General features: G+C 37.4%; 1 protein-coding gene across 6 annotated transcripts in view; it reads right to left on the bottom strand.

Moving 5' to 3' along the window:
* The window catches only part of SLC38A9 (solute carrier family 38 member 9), a 93,543-nt gene extending 73,951 nt beyond the window's left edge, over window positions 1-19,592 (bottom strand). The window contains exons 1-2 of one of the 6 annotated variants that reach the window (XR_013445813.1): window positions 19,438-19,592; window positions 5,630-5,779 (exon numbers count right to left, since the gene is read on the bottom strand). Coding sequence is in view for 2 of the 6 variants with exons in the window: in XM_078067314.1 (XP_077923440.1) it covers window positions 5,630-5,736 (107 nt within the window). In the remaining 4 variants the exon portion in view is untranslated. Of the gene's footprint in view, window positions 1-5,629; window positions 5,780-19,437 lie in introns of those variants that run through there. The other 5 variants (XM_078067314.1, XM_036065688.2, XM_036065691.2 and 2 more) reach the window with 5 other exon arrangements.
* Between the last annotated feature and the right edge of the window lie 1,071 nt (window positions 19,593-20,663).

Below are 20,663 nucleotides of genomic sequence, written 5' to 3'. Positions count from 1 at the left end.
AGAAAGAAGGACAGGAGGAGGCAAATGGAGAGGGACGGAGATAGAGAGAGAAGGAGGCAGGCAGGGAGACAGCTAGGGAATAAAAGGCAGAAGTAATGAATTTAAACTGAATAAGCAGTACATTAAATTGTATAGACTATGTGACCTCTTTAAAAAAATCATAGAAAAGGACAAGATGAAATATACCAAAATATTTCAACAACGCTTGCCTCTATGTGATGGAATTTATTTCCTTATGCTTCTGTTGTCAGAAACTTCCTTATACCCTCCTACTAAAAAAGCTCCACCAAGTAGAGAAAAAACATGATTTGTAATAGTCCACAGAAGCACAGGTGATTTAAACAATGCTTTTAAGAAAATGGGTTTTCATTTTGCATATACTATTTTTATCCTAAATTATAGGAATGCTATATTTTCTTTTCTTTTTTAAGATTGTATTTATTTATTTGAGAGAGAGAGAACATGTGTGCACGAGCAGGGGGAGGGACAGAGGGAGAAGTAGAATCCTCACCGAGCAGGGAGCCCGATGTGGGGCTCAATTCCAGGACCCCGGGATCATGACCTGAGCTGAAGGCAGACACTTAACTGACTGAGCTACCCAGGCGCCCCTGAATGCTGTATTTTTTGGATAACTTGGTTCTCATTATAAAAGTAGTACACTGTCTATACTGAAGATAATATATAAGTTATAGAGGAAAATGAAAATCATCCATTAGAAAAAAATCATTTCATATTTTGATGCATTTCCAAATGCACATAGACTCATAAACATGTATGTAAGCATTTAGCAAAAAAGGGTTCCATTGTGGAAAGTAATATGGGGAGTGAAACACGGGGAGAAGAAGGGTGAGAAAAGTGGACAGGAGAGGGAAGAGAATAGGAGGAAAAACAAGGAAGAGGGAGGATATAGAAGGAGTGCTGCAATCAGCAAGTGGGCCATCTGTTCCATGTCACTGATATACAGTCAAGACCCTAGTCCCATCTACTTAACATGGATGGCACATTCCTCAAAATGTAATTTATGCAGCTCTGGAAACCAACAGTCCTGGGAAAACTACTCTTATATCTCTTGCTATACATCTCCATAATCCCTAACTATGGAACTACCAAGCCTTAGTAACCACTTCTAATCATTATTATTGGGCCCAGATCTACCCTTATAAATTAATACACTCTTCACTTTGCTTTGTTATTCCTTCTCTCTCCCAGAACCACAAGTACCCAAAAGAGTCAATTCAGGCTGCTAATCAGGGATAGTATTATTGCCAGATGAAACAGAAAGAGGCCAACTTACATATGTGCAGACTAGTAGACATTCAAAGAAACCAGGGGCCATAGCATAGTGTGTTTGAAGGCACCAGGAATGCTGCTTATTTTCAATATCTACCTCTGTCCCACTGGCTTACCAGACTTCTTGCAATGTTGTCAATTACAAAAAAAAAAAAAGAATCTAACTTTTAGGTTAGGCTTTTGTATTTCTAGGATTCTCCACATTAAAATACAAATAGCCATGGAAAAGGTAATAGACCAGGTCTCTGACACCTCAGATTGTTTCCCATTAAAACACCAAACAGACAACAGATCCCTACAAGAATAGGACAGATAAGTACTAGTGAAAAAGGGGTGAGGAAGGGGCGCCTGGGTGGCTCAGTTGGTTAAGCGACTGCCTTCGGCTCGGGTCATGATCCTGGAGTCTCGGGATCGAGTCCCGCATCGCTTCTCCCTCTGATCCTCCCCCCTCTCATGTTCTCTCTCTCTGTCTCATTCTCTCTCTCAAATAAATAAATAAAATCTTAAAAAAAAAAAAAAAGAAAAAGGGGTGAGGAAAAGTATGATTTACCAAGCATTGCCTAAGAGAAAACTGCTGGGTGAATTATTGCCCTAGGGAACACTGTGGATACAAAAGGAGCATGAAAACCCTAGGCCCTAGGAAAAATGGAAAAGGAAATGTTGGTAGAAGAAAACTGAAAAAGGGGAGCTCAAAAAGAAATTAACCACTTCACAGTCTGGTTTCAGGCCGGCTGGAATGTTCAACTCCCAAGGGGCATAATCCCAGAGCAGCAGCACAGTATGAAGCAACCCTGAATACCAGCTCTATCTTTGGTTACCAGAAAGTCTGGGAAAAGCAGGAAAACAATCTCTCAGACTAGTGATTGCCAATGGAATATATCACATACAACATAGGAGATTTCTAAACCTTCCTGTCCCTCCACCCACATTCTTAACTCCACCCCAAGCCAGATGAAAAACTGAGGGGGAAGAGAGGTGTGTAGAGAGAAAAGTGTGCATGTAGAGTTGGCAGAAGTTCCTCAAATGATCCAGATGGTTATGACATGTATTCCTATTCTACAGTGACAAGCTTCATCCTCCATGAGTCTAATTAGACCCCAGTTCCACCAATGTGATAAGCAGATCCATCACACTGTCAGTTCAAAGGAGTTCTTAAAATTGTTACATTTGAACTGATACATGATTTTGATTGCCACCTAGTGGAAGAGATAAAATTAATCACAAGCTAAACTGAGGAAAAGCAAGCTAAAATTAGTATCAAATGTTGTTTTCTATACTCTGATGGCCAAACACAGTTTCCCAAAGTGTGGTTACATGTAAGATGATTTTTAGGTAGCACAAGGACTAATGCTATCTTAACTACTTGATATTTATCATAATGCATATTAGAATAATGATGAAACTCATCATTTCACAAACCTATGAAGATGAGGCTAAATTAAGCCTAATTTTAAGAACAGATTTTAAAATATATCTAAATTATAATATTACACAGGTAAAATTGTAATGGGACAATACCAAAGTTATTTGGTGACTCCAAAATGATCTATGTCTTAGAAAGAGTTGTCTAAGCTGGTTCTTCTAATGAAGATAACTTTCCTCAGTGTGTCTGAGGTTTTTTTTAGGCATACAAAGTGAAGTAACCCATCTTTTAATAGAATTAACAATGTTTTTAGGTACTCCTACTTTTTTTCCTTATCAAATAATAGTTCCTGTTTTCTTAAGCAGAATTAATTCACAAGCAAATTAGCATTCAATACTGCAAAGTGCCTATAAATATTTGCCTTCCTTAAAACATGCTCACCTAGGTAGTTATCCCATGATTGTCAATAGTTGATCCCTTCTCATTTTGACAAGTTTCATTATAGAAAATATACTTCCATTTAATCTACATGGTTAAACAGATTCTCAGAGAACTGCCTGAACTCCTGCCAACTTATCGCAATGGAATGCACTTTAATGACCTATATTCTATTGTCACAGTGGTCAATTATTTATCATAGAATTCAGAGGTTTCAAGAAAATCCTGAGCATTCAATCAGCATTCATAAGTTCTTGTATTCACTTGATGTTGGAATACACAAGTGAAAATTTTAAGATTAATTTCATTATCTTTTGTGATGGTCACTATGTAAATGACAATGATACATTTCTTATATGATAAATTTCACACTGCCATCTCTAGCTTCAAGAAAGACTAAAAAATTAAGTATCTGGAAAACGGAAATAGGATTATGAAGACTAGCTTAAATCAATCTTCCTTTATCTCCTAGATTGGAACCTATTCTCACTGTTGACAAAATTAAGATTCTGTGGGCAAGGAACAGACAGCATCTGCCACACTTCCCACCTCAAGCACTATTTCTCCCTAAGGAGGCAACCACTCTTAAATTTACTACTTATTCTTCCAGAATCATTTATACATATTGTATTATACACAGTTTATTTATTTTTACCCAAATGATGGTACACTATATACACTGTTCTGCACTTTTTTTGATTTAACAAGTTGAAGACTTGTTTCATTTTGATATGTAATAAAGCCACTTCCTTCTTTTTTTTTTTTTTTTTTTTAAAGATTTTATTTATTTATTTGAGAGGGAGAATGAGATAGAGAGAGCATGAGAGGGGGGAGGGTCAGAGGGAGAAGCAGACTCCCTGCTGAGCAGGGAGCCCGATGCGGGACTCGATCCCAGGACTCCAGGATCATGACCTGAGCCGAAGGCAGTCACTTAACCAACTGAGCCACCCAGGCGCCCCACTTCCTTCTTTTTAATGGGTGAAAAATATTCCATTGTATCAATGGGCCAAAATTTATTTACCCAGTCCTGTAAGAAAAGACATTCTGGTTGTTTCAAATCTTTTACTATTATAAAAAAAATACTGCATTAAACAACCTTGTACATATAGTATTTGACATTGTGAGTTAATGCTTAGAAGTGAAACTGCTGGGCCATATAAACTTTGGAACTGGCTGCTGACATTTCTGGGGGTGGGGGAAGACATTAAATTTATGGACTAAAATTTAAAGAGCATAAGACTGTATTTTAGAGTCCTTCCACTAACTGCAAAATATGCCTTTTCATTAAATGTCATATTTTACCAATTCTAATATATACACTTCTAAAATATGGACGCATCCGCATAATCCAGGATATCTTTTAATCACTGTCCGCCAGGCAGCTGTCATAAAAGTAATTATTCCTGGTGGTATGACAGGTAATTGTAATTCCCGGTCATTTCAGTCATCAAACCATTTAAGAACCATTGGAGAAGAACTATGAGCCATATTATTGTCAGAAAACCTTCTATGACACCTTCTGGTAAAATCAGGAAAGTGCAAGCATCCAAACTAAAGAAAGTGTCAGTGATTTGAAAGAAAATTCTTTTAACAAATACTACATTATTAACATTCTTAATGATACAAAGGACCATTGGGTGTGGGAAGGGGAAAAAAAAACAATTTTGATGACACCAAGTCAGAAAACTGATTGCAAAGAATCATATTCTAAATGTAAAGTATTAGTAATATCTTAACTGAAATATTTTGTTTTCATTTTTATAATTGCATAAGAAATATATGATAAAATACCAAATAAGCTCAAGAGTTCTTTCAGTAAATTAAAAAAAAAAATCTCTACATCCTAAGAGATTATTGCATCAGGTATACTGGTAGCAGTTTATCTTTGTGTGTTATACTACAAAAAGAAGAACAGTTCAACTCACAATCAGCATCTCAGATATGAAAAAATACTCTAAATCTTATTCTGAAGTTTCTCTCATGTAGATTTTGCACACTGTTAAGGCTACTCTTATTTTTTCTTTTGTTCCATTACACTTTCTTACTGGAATACTATTATTTTTGTTTATTTTGTAAATAGCCACTTTACTGAATTCTCTGTAATTTTTCAGTGGATTCTTTGGGGTTTTCCAGGTATGCAATGAAATGAATTTTAAACTATTTGCTGGAATTTAAGCTCAGTGAAGGTAAGGATTATGTATTAATTTTACTGTTTTATCCCCAGTACTTAGCATATTACCTTGCACAAAGCAGGTAATCAATATATATTTGTTAAATGAATTACATAAATGCATCTTACTTTGTAAAATTTAACCCAACCCCTTTCACAACACAAATGGTGAGCTTAGTCAAAAAAGTCAAAAATAAAGAACGAAAGAGTATTCATATTTTTTCCCTTCCACATACAAACATACAGATGCTGTTAAGTAACTGGATATTTTATATTCAAAACTACATATATTTGGTTACATAGTTAGTCCTAGTCTAATAATCAAAAAACCCTAGTTATGAAATAAATGTTTTATTTTAATCACTTACCTTTTGGATCTTAGATCTGATGAATCAAACTGGATATTCATAGGTCCAGGGTTTATTATTTCATGATCTACCTCAGGGATGAGAAGATGCCTAGAATCACTATCCATATCTGCCACTTTTCTTAGCCTCTAAACACTGATGAAGTCAGTCCTATATAAATCAGAAAGTATAAAAAATATAAAACTTAATTAAAAATTATTTTACTACTAACAAGTAATACATTGCATGCATAAGATATTAGAAAAATATAGGAATTTGCTGATGATATCTTAATGAGGTATATGCCTAAATCTTTTATCAGAAATTAGCTAAGCTGAATTGGAATTACTGTTTATTTTTCAGCTTACTAAAAAATAAGTAGGGCAATCTGTTTCTAGTAATAAAACAGATTAGGCTATTTGGACCTATTTTCCTGTAGAAAAAAATTGGATAAAATCAGAAAACGTCTTTTGAAACGCATCAAAAATGATGATAATCAGGCGATTGGTAGGTGCAGGTAATGAACCTAGTGAGGTAAATAGCTCAAGAAATTGCTTCTGCCCAGAGAGTATTTGCTGTACCAGGAGAAAATGGGACTGAGGTTTTCAAGGCCTTGTGAAGTACTAGGAAAATAGAAGATAAAACCCGGGATTCACCCAAAGTAAGGAATGATGTAATAAGAAATCATCCCCTTTCCCTTCTCCCAATAACTTAGCTGGGAGTACAAAGATCTTTACCATTAGATTGGGAATTAACAAGCAGTAGAAGTGCCGCATTCCCTCACAAGGGAACTACAAACAAGATTTCCTGACAATGCCCATAGGCAGTGTGTGTGTGTGTACACGTGCACACATGCATGCATCTGTGGAGGAGGAAGTGTTCAGTACCACAAACTGCGCTTCATGTGGATCCGCAGGAGGTCAGAGAACACTTAAAAGCCGTGAATATAGTTTAAGGTTAACCTGCTTGGTAGGACTTCTACTAGGTAGGTACCTGCTAGAAACAAATATAAATCTTTTCTGTGAGGACACACCTTGATCCTATGCCTCAAAGCAGACCTGCTAACAATCTTTCAAGGACACTGAACAGTACACAGATAAAAATAATCTAGCATGCAAAGAAATAAAGTGTTTTTAGTGAGAACCAGAAGAAACACTAGTAGAAATATATTCATAAAGACTTCAACTATAGGGATTATCAAAATAAGATTAGAAAACAATTATGCTTCCCATCTTAAAATAAAAAACAAAGTGGATATATATACAATGGAATATTATTCGGCCAAAAAAAAAAAATCTTGCCATCTGCAGCAACATAGTTGGATCTAGAGAAGGTAATGCTAAGCAAAATAAGCCAGTCAGAGAAAGACAAATATATATGGTATCACTCACATGTGCAATTTAAGAAACAAAACAGCCAACAAATGAAAAAAAGAAACAAACCAAAAAACAGATTCTTAACTATAGAAAACAAACAGATGGTTACTAGAGGGGAGGTTTGTGGGAGGGATGGGTGAAATAGGTGATGGGGATTAAGAAGTGTGTTTATCTTAACGAGCACTGAGTAATATATGGAACTGCTGAATCACTATATTGTACATTGAAACTAATACAACACTGTATGTTAACTATACTGAAATTAAAACAAAAAACAAGAAAAGAAAACGAAGAAAAAAAAGAAAATTTTAAGTACAATGTACTGCTCATCATAGAAGCTAAATTCAAGAGGGTTTCAGAGGCACCTGGGTGGCTGAGTTGGTTAAGTGTATGCCTTTGGCTCGGGTCATGATCCCGGGGTCCTGGGATAGAGCCCCACATCAGGCTCCCTGCTCTGCGGGAAGCCTGCCTCTCCCTCTCCCTCTGCCCTTGCCCCCTGCTTGTGCACTCTCTAATAAATAAAATCTTAAAAAAAAAAAAAAAGAGGTTTTTTTTCCTTCTATTGTCAACTTGCCATTAAGAATTTTTGATTTAGGGGAGGCTAGGTGGCTCAGTCAGTTAAGCGTCTGCCTTTGGCTAAGGTCATAATCCCGGGGTCCTGGGATTGAGCCCCATCTTGGGCTCCCTGCTCAGTGGGGAGTCTGCTTGTCCCTCTCCCTCTGCCCCTCCCCACTGCTCGTGGTCTCTCTCTCTCTCACTGTCAAATAAATAAATAAATCTTTAAAAAAAAAAGAATTTTTGATTTAATGGTGTGCCTGGGTAGCTCAGTTGGTTAAATGGCCAACTCTTGATTTCGGCCCAGGTCATGATTTCAGGGTCCTGGGATTGAGCCCTGCATCGGGCTCTGCACTCAGCAGGAAGTCTGCTTGAGGATTCTCTCTCCCTCTCCCTCTGCCTTTCCTGTGGCTTGCATGCTCTCTCACTCCCTCTCTCTAAAATAAATAAAGCTTTAAAAAGATTTTTGATTTAATATACTAATTACATTAACATCTCACTTTGCATATATGAAGCTCAATCCACCAGCTTAGTTTACAGCCTAAAATCTGATTCCCAGTACACATTGCAATAAATGTATTCTGTAAAACAAACAAACAAACAAAGACAAAGTGGAAATTATCAAACAAGTAACTTAGCATGTTTGACAAGAACATGAATTTTAACCCCCTCCAATAATAAAATAGCCAAAATTTAAAACTTGATGGGTGGGTTTAAAAGTTCAAAACTAATGAACTAGAAGATACATCAGAAGAAACTATCTAGAACAGCAGAGAGAGAGGAAAAAAAAAAAAAGACAGAAATTGTGGAAGACAAGTTAAGAGACATGGGAGATAGAGAAGGTCTAACATGCATATAACTGGAGAATCATAAAGAGAGGAGATAGCAGAGGTAATATTTGAAGAGACAGTGGCTGAGAATTTTCCACAATTCATAAAAGACAACAATCTGCGGATTCAAGAAGTTTAATGAATTCCAACCAGAATTAATAAACAATATTATCATAGAGTGGAAAAAAAGAATTAAAATTCCAGACCAAAGGGAAAAAAAGTCAAGTGAAGGTCTTGGAATTAGTGTTCTAAGGTCCTTGTATTGTCCAGATCAACATTATACTTTGAAGCAATGCATGTTGTAATTTTAAAGGTAACTATTAACATAATAGAAAACAGCATGTAACTTAAAATCTAGTAGAGTAGGAAAAGAGAATGATAAAAAAAATTGCAGACCTAAACAAAAGTAAGAAAGGAGAAAAATAAAAAAGGTTGGAGAAACAGAAAGCATAAAATAGATAAGATCCTCCCATTCTTTCTTGACACCATGCTAATCAGGCTTTCTTCCCCATCACTATACAGAAAGTGCTCTTGTTAGATTACCAATGACCGACAGCCAATGGTTACTTTTCAGTATTTAACTTACTTGCCCCATCAGAAATAAGTGCAATAAGGGACACTTTCCTTCTTAATAAATTAGATTTACTAGGGCTCCAGGTTTTCTCTATACCTCACTGGTCTCTCCTCTTTCTTTGTCTCATTTACTGTTTACTTCTTGTGTCCCAGAATTCTTAAAATTGCAGTCTCAAGTTTCAGCCGTGGTTCTCTTCTCTATCTACCCTCAATTTGTGGGTAATGTTATCCAATCTCATGGTTTAGTAACACCACCTTCATTATATAATACAGCAGCCACTAGTCACATGTAGCTATATATATTAATTAAAATTAAATTAAAAAAATTCAATTCCTGAGTCATACTAACCACATTTGAAGTGCTTGATAGGCACATGTGTCCAGTGGTTACCATATGGCACAGTGTAGATATAAAACATTTCCATCATTATAGAAAGTTCTATTGATCTAGACAATGACAACTTCCATAGTAACATTTCTAGCCAAAATTTCTCTCCTGCATTTCACACTTGCATAACCAACTGCCTACTTAACATCTTTTTTTTTTTTAAGATTTTATTTATTTATTTAAAGAGAGAGAGCGTGCAAGCAGGGGGACGGGGGGAGGGAGGGAGAGAATTCCAAGCAAACTCCCTGCTGAGCCCAGAGCCCAATGTGGGGCTCAATATCATGGCCCTGATATCATGACCTGAGCCGAAATCAAGAGTCAGACGCTCAACCAACTAAGCTACCCAGGTGCCTCCATCTTTTTTTTTATTAATACAATTGACATATAACATTGTATTACTTTTAGATGAACAATATAATGATTTGACATATGTATATATTCTTCTTAACATCTTTATTTGGATATAACAGACAACTAACGTCCAAAACTGAACTTTTAATTTTTTCCCAAAAAAATACCCTACCCATTGTTTTCCTGATTTCAATTGCTAGCATCTCCTTCCTTCTAGTTATTCAGGCCCAAATCCTTAGAAGTATTCATGACTTCTTTTTCTCAGTGTACATTCAATCTATTAGGAAAATTGTGTTGGTTTTCTCTTCAAGTATATTCAGGGTCTGGCCACCATAATTTGTTACCAAGATTTCTACAACAGTTTTCTGATGGAGCTCCCTGCTTCTACCCTTATGCCCTTACTGTCTACTCTGTACATAGCAGGTAGAGCTGTAGAGAGATAAAGACAGGCATTTGATCTCACCCAATTGGTTTTTATCACTGGGGGAGGTGCTATTAGACCCAATGGGTAGAAACCAGGGATGCTGCTAAATATCCTACAATGAACAAGACAGCCTCCTACAACAAAGAATTATTCAGTCCAAAATGTCAATAGTTCTGAGGTTGAAAAACCCTGCTCTAGGCAGGTAAAATAAGAGGTTGATAGGAAGGGACAGGAGAAGACCTTAAATGGTGATGGCAATATTGTATTTTTCAACTTGATTCTGGTTATATGGCCATTTGCTTTAATAATTATATATATGTTTTATGCACTTTTCTGAATGGATGTTGTATTTCACACATAAGCACGCATGCACACACGTGCACACACACACTAAACGCCATAAAGTGAAATAAATAGGTTTTAACATTTAAAGGCAAGTGCTTTACCTTTATTCTTCAACTCTAAGTTACTATGACTATCCTCATTTTATAAACAAGGATACAAGGTACAGAGAAGTTAACCGATTATAAAGTTAATAAGTAAGTGGGAGAGTTAGAAGTCAAACCCAGGCAGTCTAAGTTCAGAGCCTATATTCTTTGCCATTATGCTGTGCTTCTTTCCTGTTCTTTGCCCTTTGTCTCTCTTTTATCTTTCACCTTCTTCTGTTTCTTTTTACCAGACTACTTAAAAGTATAGTTTTATTGGTGCTGTATTTGTTTAACGTAGTCTTATATCTGCTGTTGCTATTTTTCTAAATATAGCACTTACGACAGAGTAGAAAGAAAACACTTGAGTCAGCAATCCTTACCTGCCACTCACAACCTACGTAATTGAAGATTAACCTTCATGAATCTATTTTCCCATCTGTGAAACTGAAACAATAGCATCCACCTCACTGGTGTGGTTGAAAATTAAGTGAAATGATGCATGTTATACTTAGCACTTTGTAATCGGAAAATAAATGTTCAAATGCATTATTATTCCTCTCAGATAACAAATGAAAAAACTTGTTGTTTTGTTGTTTGTTTGTTTTTTTTACACGTGCAGCCTCTTGAGGTTTTCCTCTTTTCTCTAAGTGAAAAATTCTGTAATAATGAGGAGGTGAGAGATAGGCAAAAGTTGTCAAAATGCCACTATTAAGTAACATAGATGTTGGTAACATATTCTATCCCCAGAATATGTGCATTTTCTTTCCTGTCATTCCCTTCCATTTCCATCTTCTGTTTTCCTGCCCAGTATTTAAGCCAAAGCTCTCATTAACTTATTAGTCTCACTAGAGACAATGTTGAAGTAGCTTATGTAATAGTGACTTTTCAAAAAAAGTGAAATCAAAATACTACCATCTCCAGTCATGAAGGGCTTTATTTCTATGTCTTTCTATAAAGAGTATACAAATAATAAAGAGTATACATGCAAAAATGATTATTTTAAGATGAGACAACCAAAATACTGAGTTAGGGGCTCCTGGGTGGCTCAGTTGGTTAAGCGACGGCCTTCGGCTCAGGTCATGATCCTGGAGTCCCTGGATCGAGTCCCACATCAGGCTCCCTGCTCAGCAGGGAGTCTGCTTCTCCCTCTGACTCTCCTCCCTCTCATGCTCTCTGTCTCTCATTCTCTCTCTCTCAAATAAATAAATAAAATCTTTAAAAAAACAAAACAAAAAAAACCAAAATACTGAGTTAATGGCAAACCCTGAACAATATATTCATTCAACAATTTCTCACCAAGCCTCTACAATGTACTGAAGTACTGAGAAAAAAAATATTTTTTTAACTCATGGTCCCCATCCTCAATAAACTTAAGAAATATTATTATTTAGGAAGCCTACAAGTTAGGTAACTTGTATTAAATCACTTAAATAATAAAACCTAGTAGGATGTTAATTACCAATTCCGATTTTCAGTTCATCATTTTACTTTTAATTAAAATCTACAACAATTGCTGGTCCTAGCTCCTAAATTAACTTTCTAATAGATCAGTGCAAAATTTATTTTTTTATGGTAAGAAGTTTACTTGACTGTTTAAAACACAGATTCACAAAATGCATTGTACATATTTAAATGTGAAGCATCAGAAATGATCCTGAATATAAAGTATACATTATTCAAAGTAATCGTTATTAATCTTCCATTAATATGGAAGTAACTGAGGCAAGGTTAAGTAATTTCACAAAAACAGAGTTAGCCGAGAAGCAAAAACACAAACTTGATCTTTCAGTTCCTTCCTCTACATAATAAAACTAATAATTCAGTTGACTTGTTTGGTCTTAAATTTTAAAACTAAAAAGCAGTATTTTTCAAGATTACTTTGAGCCACTAACTATAAAACTAGGATTGATAGTCCTATTAAACTTCCTTAATTTAAAACTGTCACTAGTGGAGCGCCTGGGTGGCTCAGTTGTTAAGTGTGTGCCCTGGGATCGGCCCCCCATCTCATTGTCTATCAAAAATCTTAAAAATCTTTAAAAAATATATATTTTATTTATTTATTTGAAAGAGACACAGTGAGAGGGAACACAAGCAGGGGGAGTGGGAGAGGGAGAAGCAGGCTCCTCACTGAGCAGGGAGCCCGATGCGGGGCGATCCCAGCGCCCCGGGATCATGACCTGAGCTGAAGGCAGACGCTTAACAACTGAGCCACCCAGGTGCCCCTAAATAAATAAAATCTTTAGAAAAAAAAAAACTGTCAATGACTACTTAACGTGAAAAAATTGCTCCCTGGATATAAAGAGTGAAAATACTCTATATAAAATACCAACAAAAATACATTTTAAATTAAGGTGGACATAGCACAGGAATTAAAAACTTGGGAAATAAAGATATTGTAGAGAAGTTATGCTGTGTATTGGTTTGATATGATTTCAAATCTACTTGTTTACAACCTAAGTGAATTGTTTTAATCCATCTGTTTATGACAAAGACAAAAAAAATTGTTTTAGAAGTTGTTTAAAAAAAAAGTTGTTTTGACATAAGAACGAAGTAAGCTGTGCTAGGATGTTATCTCAACTGTTTTCACTGATAAGAACTCAGGAGCTCAGTTGCTTATCAATAAAAACATTCGAAGAAGCAACTACGAAGAAGCAACTATGGCAAGGGGATTATCTGTACTATAAATAGTGAGTTTGGAAGGACTATCAGAGCTCTCCGAAGACCTGGGGGCAATTAGATGCTGCTGAGGCAAAGGCTATTTTTACCTGCAGTGGCAAAAGCCATGCAGCAGCCCAGAAGATCATCTTGCCCATCAACAGGGACAATGACCTTCCCTAGCAACATGCTCAAACAACAGGAGACTTTTACTTTTGTGCAGGCAGCTGGACATTAGCTCTGGTTGGCTAAGCTGTCCTTCCCAAGTATCAATTCCAAAAAGGTACATCTTAACTAAATTTGGACTTTATTCCTTTCATCTCCCCTTGTCTTGAACAAGAGTGTGATTAATTTGTCACTGAGTTGGAGTATTTCTTTATTGGCTTATCAAGAGTCATTATCCTGTATACTATTGGCTTGTGAAATTCCCACAGTGGACCTATGTTAAATAAACCATTGGCAAATACAATCTCAGTCTCAGCATTAACTTGCCTCCTGAAAAAATCCAAGTTATTAGCTTTACAGAATTTTTAAAACATTCTCTCAGTTTCAAAAATTAAGTATTTTAGGAATTGAAAAGATGATTGTCAGCCAGTATCCTTTCAACAAAAAGAATAACATAAGAACTGGGGGAATATTCATTCAAGAAAATCCAAAGCACATAAAAATTTTTCTAACAACCTATAAATTCATTTGTGTAAACATTTAGAAGCATGCCAGGGACTGTTAAATTCTGTATAGAAGTTTGCTATTATTTCTGAACTTAATAAAACTAAGCTTAATGAAATTTGTATACTGTGGGAGAAAAGTCATCAACAGAATTGCTAAGAAATACTAGAGAAAATTTATTTATTTATTAAATTAACATATAATGTAGTATTTGTTTCAAGGGTACAGCTCTGTGATTCATCAGTCTTACACAATTTATAGCACTCACCATAGCACATACCCTCCCCAATGTCCATCACCCAGCCACCCCATCCCTCCCAGACCCCTCCACTCCAGCAACCCTCAATTTGTTTCCTGAGATTAAGAGTCTCTCATGGTTTGTCTCCCTCTCTGGTTTCGTTTTGTTTCATTTTTCCCTCTCTTCCCCTATGATCCTCTGTCTTGTTTCTCAAATTCCTCATATCAGTGAGATCATATGATAATTGTCTTTCTCTGATTGACTTATTTCGCTTAGCATAATACCCTCTAGTTCCATCCACTTGTTGCAAATGGGCTAGAGAAAAATTTAAATATTGATGAGAAGACACAACCTTATTGCTCCTCAATCTCTAAAAACTGATAAAATCATCTTCAGAAAGTATTGCCAGGATATTCCTTCATTTGAATTATACACAATGGTTAATTTGGGGCATGGCCTACACTGGTTCATTGAGCAGAGTGTGGTAGCTGAAAGCTCATGTGTCACACTGGATTTGAATCCTGGCTCTGCTATTTCCTATGTGACTTTGGGCAACTGATTTAAATTCCCTAAGACTCACTGGTTTAGGGAATAATAAAAGTACTAGTCTTACAGGGTTTGAGATTTAATGAGATAATATACATAGTGCCTCACTCACAGTGAGTGTTCAACAAACACAGCTATCATTTTATTATGAGTTTGGCTCTTTAAAAGTAATTAGCAAAATTATGTCTTGGCTTAACTTAGTGGTGTGGATAAAATCAGCTGATGATCTATATGCCTTTAGTATAAAGAGAGTAAACTCGGTGAGGTAAGAAAGATAAAGAAGTTGAGCTTCATAGTATTACTGAACTGTCACAAAGAGAAAAGACCTAAAGGACAGAACTCATTTCTGAAGAAGAAAACTGGGTGTCACTTTGGAGAAAAACTCAGGGAAAAAGATAAATCAATAAATAAGTAGTGGGAGTTGGGACTAACATTTATTTACTGAACACCTACTACTGGACTAAGTTTTTTTTTTTTTTTTTTTATTTTAAAGATTTTATTTATTTATTTGACAGAGAGAGACACAGCGAGAGAGGGAACATAAGCAGGGGGAGTGGGGGAGGGAGAAGCAGGCTTCCCGCCCAGCAGGGAGCCCGATGCGGGACTCGATCCCAGGACCCAGGGATCACGACCCGAGCCGAAGGCAGACGCTTAACGACTGAGCCACCCAGGCGCCCTGGACTAAGTTTTTACATGTTATTTAACTGTACCTAATCCTTAGAATTTGAAAAAGAGGTACTACCTTCAAATTATAAAAAAAGAAACTGAAACTCAGAAGTAACTTGTCCTATATCACTTGGCTAATAAAGCCACAGCTGGGATGGAAACCAGGTTACTTAGGTCCCAAATGTTACTTCCAGTATACTGTGATGTCGGCCCAGACTTCTGTTTTTAACCAATACTCTCTGCAATATTGGTTCCTATACTAAACTGACAATGCAGTTGAGTTTAGGAAGAGAGGATTCTTTTAACTTCTGGAGATTAATACTTTTGCTAAGATTAAATGTTAGGAAACCCAGAACAAGAAAAATCTAGAAAGGTCCTTGGATTTCAGTCAGCCTTACCAAAAAATGATCATCAAAGTTAGGGAAAACGTGAGGGGTGTTCAGGATTTGACATAAAATTTCCAGTTTAATCACATATGTGTATTTGTTCTGAGCAAATCTGAAATGTAGCATTGTCAAATTAGCTCTTTATTGGGACGCTGGGGTGGCTCAGTCAGTTGAGTGTCTGCCTTTGGCTCAGGTCATGATCCCAGGGTCCTGGGATCGAGTCCCGCATCTGGCTCCTTGCTCGGCGGGGAGTCTGCTTCTCCCTCTGCCCCTCCCCCTATGCTCGCTCGCTCTCTCTTTCTCCCTCTCTCTCTCCCGAAAAAATAAATAAATAAAATATTTTTAAAAAAATTAGCTCTTTATTCCAAACGAGCAAGAACACTGTTTCTTCTCAGTAATCTAAATAAGCTGTAAATGAGTCCAAAGTCCATAGTGCCTTTCAAAGATTTAATAATATTCAAGTAAATACAAAGAATTGTAAGAAAACTGGTAATTTTCAGTTGCCTCAATTAGACAATTAGCCTGAACTTCAAATACCCCAAAAATGCTATTTTGAAGGAAATGTAATGCCTTTTGGAAGTCTTGATGAGTACAACTACAAGATATTCTCAAGTTTGATGAATTAGATTAAAAGGCAAATTAGAGTTCCATGCTAATATTACATAGATAATAACACAAAATAGTGCCATCAATGATTAACTAAAATGTTAAATACTCCTATACCATTAATTTGCCATAGACAACACTGATACAGGGAGCTAAACATGCAAGATGACATAAACAGATACATTCACTTCTAATGGCTCACTCAATCCTCTCAGTTTTATTTTATTTTATTTTTTTTAAAGATTTTATTTAGTTACCTGACAGAGAGAGAGACAGCGAGACAGGGAACACAAGTAGGGGGAGCGGGAGATGGAGAAGCAGGCCTCCCGCGGAGAAGGGAGCCTGATGTGGAGCTCGATCCTAGGACCCTGGGATCACGACCTGAGCCAAAGGCAGATGCCCAACGACTGAGCCACCCAGGCACCCCAATCCTCTGAGTTTTAAAACAAAGTCCCAGAAGCAAGACTATTAATGTCAAAACTAAGTCATTTAATAATAAGTCCCACTTTAAAATTGGTTTCAGTATGGAGTCTCAATAGGAAAATGAGAGTTTACTGACCTGCTTGCTGATACCTGTGCTGAAAAATACTTTTCTCCATAAAAAGGACATAGAAAGCAACCAAATAAAGTTCATTTGACATTATTCTTCAAAGTATTGACTATTAAGTATCAGTATATTTCAAAGAATGTCAGCTCTTTTCCATACTAGGCTCAGAAGTGTCCTTTCGCAATTCTTTGCAAAAGCCAATCTATAGTATCTAGCTAAGATGCTAGCATCCATCTACAATAGGACCCATCAGTTTTTGCCCACAGAAATGTAGAGCTGACCCTTGAACAAAGCAGAGGTTAGGGGCGCTGACCCCAACCCCCCCAACCCCACAGTTGAAAATGCACATGTAACTTCTGACTCCCCCAAAACTTTAGTAAAAGCCTACTTTTGACTGGAAGCCTTATTGATAGCATATACAGTTGATTAACACATATTTTGTATATTGTATGCATTATACACTGTATTCTTACACTAAAAGCTAGAGAAAACAAAATGTTATTAAGAAAATCATACGGAAATTACATTTACAGTACTATACTGTAAAAAATTCACAAGTATAAGTGGACCCGTGCAGTTCAAACTTGTGTTAAGGGTCAGTTTTATTATGGACCCAGCATACAAATATTTATATGTTCTTTCTTAGAGACTGAAAATTAGTATTACCTAATACCTCTGCATATGGTAGAGGTTTCAGAGACTGAAAATTAGTATTACCTAATACCTCTACATACAGTAGAGGTTTGAACCTCTGCTTACCAGAGCAGGGGTTGACAAATTTTTTTCTGTAAAGGGCCAAATAATACTTTCGGCTTTGTGAGCTGTATGACCTCTGCAGCTACTCAACTCTGTCCTGTAGCACATAAGACAATATATAAATGAGTGAGCATGGCTGTGTTCCAGTAAAACTTTATAAAAAATAAATATATCTGGCAGCAATGGTGTAGCAAATTTGGTCATAGTTTACCCACCTCCATCCTATGCCAATATGAAAGCCAATGGAACCATATCATAAAAAAGGCAGCTTGGTGAAAGAAGTTATGCTATGTATATGTGTTTTCTTCTGTATAAGTCTGTAACTGCTAAAAGTCTAGTAACAAACTTATCTCAACCTCTTCCTTATGAATCATTTAATGGTCAGCCAATAAGAGCTATAATGCTCCAATTCTGAGGAGACTAGTGGAACATGCTTCCAAATTGATCAATAAATGCTTCAAAAGGTGTTAAATTTGACAGTGCTGGAGGGCAAGGTAGTCTAATAAAGAAATTACCAGCCAAAATAATGCAAAGGGAACACTAAATGCTCTCAAGTTATGTTTAGGCAGTAAGAAAGAAAGAATGCTGATGAAGGACTGAAATTTAAGTGTATTATAAAATGCAGGCCCAGTAGAAGTTTTTAACCTCTTAATGATTTTTTTTAATTTTTATGGTCATTATCTCCTTCTTAAAAAAATACTATAAATTATTTTATTTTTTAATTCAGGTGGGTATTCCCATCCTCCTATGCTGTTTACCCTTTACTGTAAATATTTAGGGTATTGTAAAATCACAATCAGCATGCTATTTTTATATGACTGAGATATACAGCATTTAGGATTGAGAGAAGCAATCTAAGGCTAAGTGTTATCAGAGCTCAAATGGGCATAGGTTGGGAAAGGAAAGGTCACATCTTAATTTATTACCAACCTTTTATATTACTATGAAGTTTGTAGCGATTTTTCAAGTTAAGACAAGGGTTTCTTTGACCTATTGAGAAGTTTAAAAACTTTCCCTTCAGCGGCTGCCTATTATTTTGTATACCTAAGCATTAAAAAAAAAAAAAAGAGTAACAGGTTAGAGTTTGCTGATCTACTGATCTCAGCAATAGATTAAGGCACTGCTTCAGAGTCATGAAAATTAGGTTTTAGTCAAGTTGGCCATTAACTGGCTGTCTGGTCATGAGCGAGGCAGTTTCTCCAACTTGGTGGACCTTAGTTTCCTCATCAGTAAAGTGAGGAGAATGTGCTTGACTAGCTATTCTCGAAGGCCTCTTCCAGCTCTAGCATTCTAAGACAGCTAAGATGTAAAGTCACCTACTATCAAGACACCCGCTCTCACATTTGAGCCGGGGAAAAGTGTGGCGAGGACTTCAGTGTTTTGGCCCTCCATCCATCTCAAGGCATCCTAGCTCAAGGCACAAAGGTGTTGTCAACTGCCTTCCAGCTCGTCCCTACTCGGGACAGAGAAGGTTCTCCCATTCTCGCAATAATTCCAATTCTCCTCCTTCTCACCCGGTTGTTTACTTATCATCACCCTCAGGCTCAAACACGCACCGACTCCCCACCGCCCCTCGAAGTCTCAGCTCCCGCGGGAGTCACCAGACCCAGAGAGGAGCGCACGCCGCTCCTCCGGAGTGGTCGCCTCAGTCCCCGACTTTGGCCTCATGGATCCCCCAAGAAGCAACCGTTTGGACGCGTTTCACTAAAGAACTTCCCCGATGACAGCCGGCTCCATAGCAAGCTCAGCGGTTCCCGTCGCTTCCCGCCGCCTCCCCTCTGTCCCCTCCGCTCGGTCCCGAGGGATGATTTTATAAGACCAGGGAACTGCCCTACCTACTTCCGCAAAGCCCTCAGTCTCCGAGAAGTCAGCGAGAAAGCGGAGACCCTTTCCGAAATCCTCTCAACTTGCTGCGGCAGGGCTTCTCCCCCCTGAACAGGAAGAGGCAATAGCCTAGGCCGCGGGGGCCGGCGGGGGATGGAGTTCTGAGCGCGTTAAGCCGGCCGCCGCCGTCAGACCTCACGCCCCTGGGGACTACAACTCCCAAAGACCTCTGCGAGAGCCTACACGCCTCTCGCCGCAGAGCCCAGACCTCCAGCTTTGGAAGGAGGGGCGGTCCAGTTTTGCAAATTTCATCTCTGCTTCCTGATGTTTGGCGTTGTGTGCGATGCTTGCCTGAGGTCCAAAGGCATCTAGGAGAAGAAATGCCATCTCCTGCAGTCCTTACACCTCCAAAGGTTACTTAGGAAAGAGTTGACGTGACATCTCCATCTAGGGCTGACTTCCCACTATCTGTCTCTTCTCAGGCTCTTCTGGCTAGTGTTCTGTACTGTCGTCACGTGCTTGAATCCCACGGACAGCGAGGGAAACTGGTTTGAAAAATGTTGGGTTGGGACTCTCACTCTTTTGGCTGGACACTTAATTTTTGTTGTTGTTTTGTTCTGGTTTGTTTTCTTCTATTCTTTTAATGCGTTGACAAATTCGTCCCTAGGCTAAAGGGGACTTTGGGAGTATTTTAGTCCATTCTCCACATCCCTAGTAATTTCTCCCAAAGCCACCCCAAATTAACCTGTAATCTAAGTAAAATTAGTGTGCTTGTTGTAAAAAGTCAGCTCAGTCAAAGTCCCTTGGAAAGCATATAGCAACACCTAAGCCCTTCTTACATAGGAAGCCAGTTGCTTTTTTTTTCTTTTAAGAAAACAACACATGTAATGGGATAAAGAACCCAAATTAACGAATCCAAATTTAATAGCTACTATTGAGTGCCAAGCATTTTACATATAATACCTTTTTAAGTCTCTACCATGATTCTAGAAATGTGTATTATCCCCATTTTACAAATAAGGAAGTAATCCTATAGAATTTAAGTAACTTACCCAAGGCCAAACAACTAGTAAGTGAAAGAAGAGTCAGACTTCCAACTGAGGTCTTATTTCAAAGCCTGAGTTCTCAACCACCACCAAACACTACCTCTATTATTGAGGGCTTGGCAACAGGCAGATGATATAATGGCAGGTAAAAGTTATTTTGCTAATGGTGTCCTTATTCAAAACTTTTTGCA

Source organism: Halichoerus grypus, chromosome 2, assembly GCF_964656455.1.
Source record: "Halichoerus grypus chromosome 2, mHalGry1.hap1.1, whole genome shotgun sequence".
NCBI lineage: Eukaryota > Metazoa > Chordata > Mammalia > Carnivora > Phocidae > Halichoerus > Halichoerus grypus.
The sequence above is the reverse complement of the archived record's forward strand: the minus strand, read 5'-3'. Positions and strand labels throughout refer to the sequence as shown.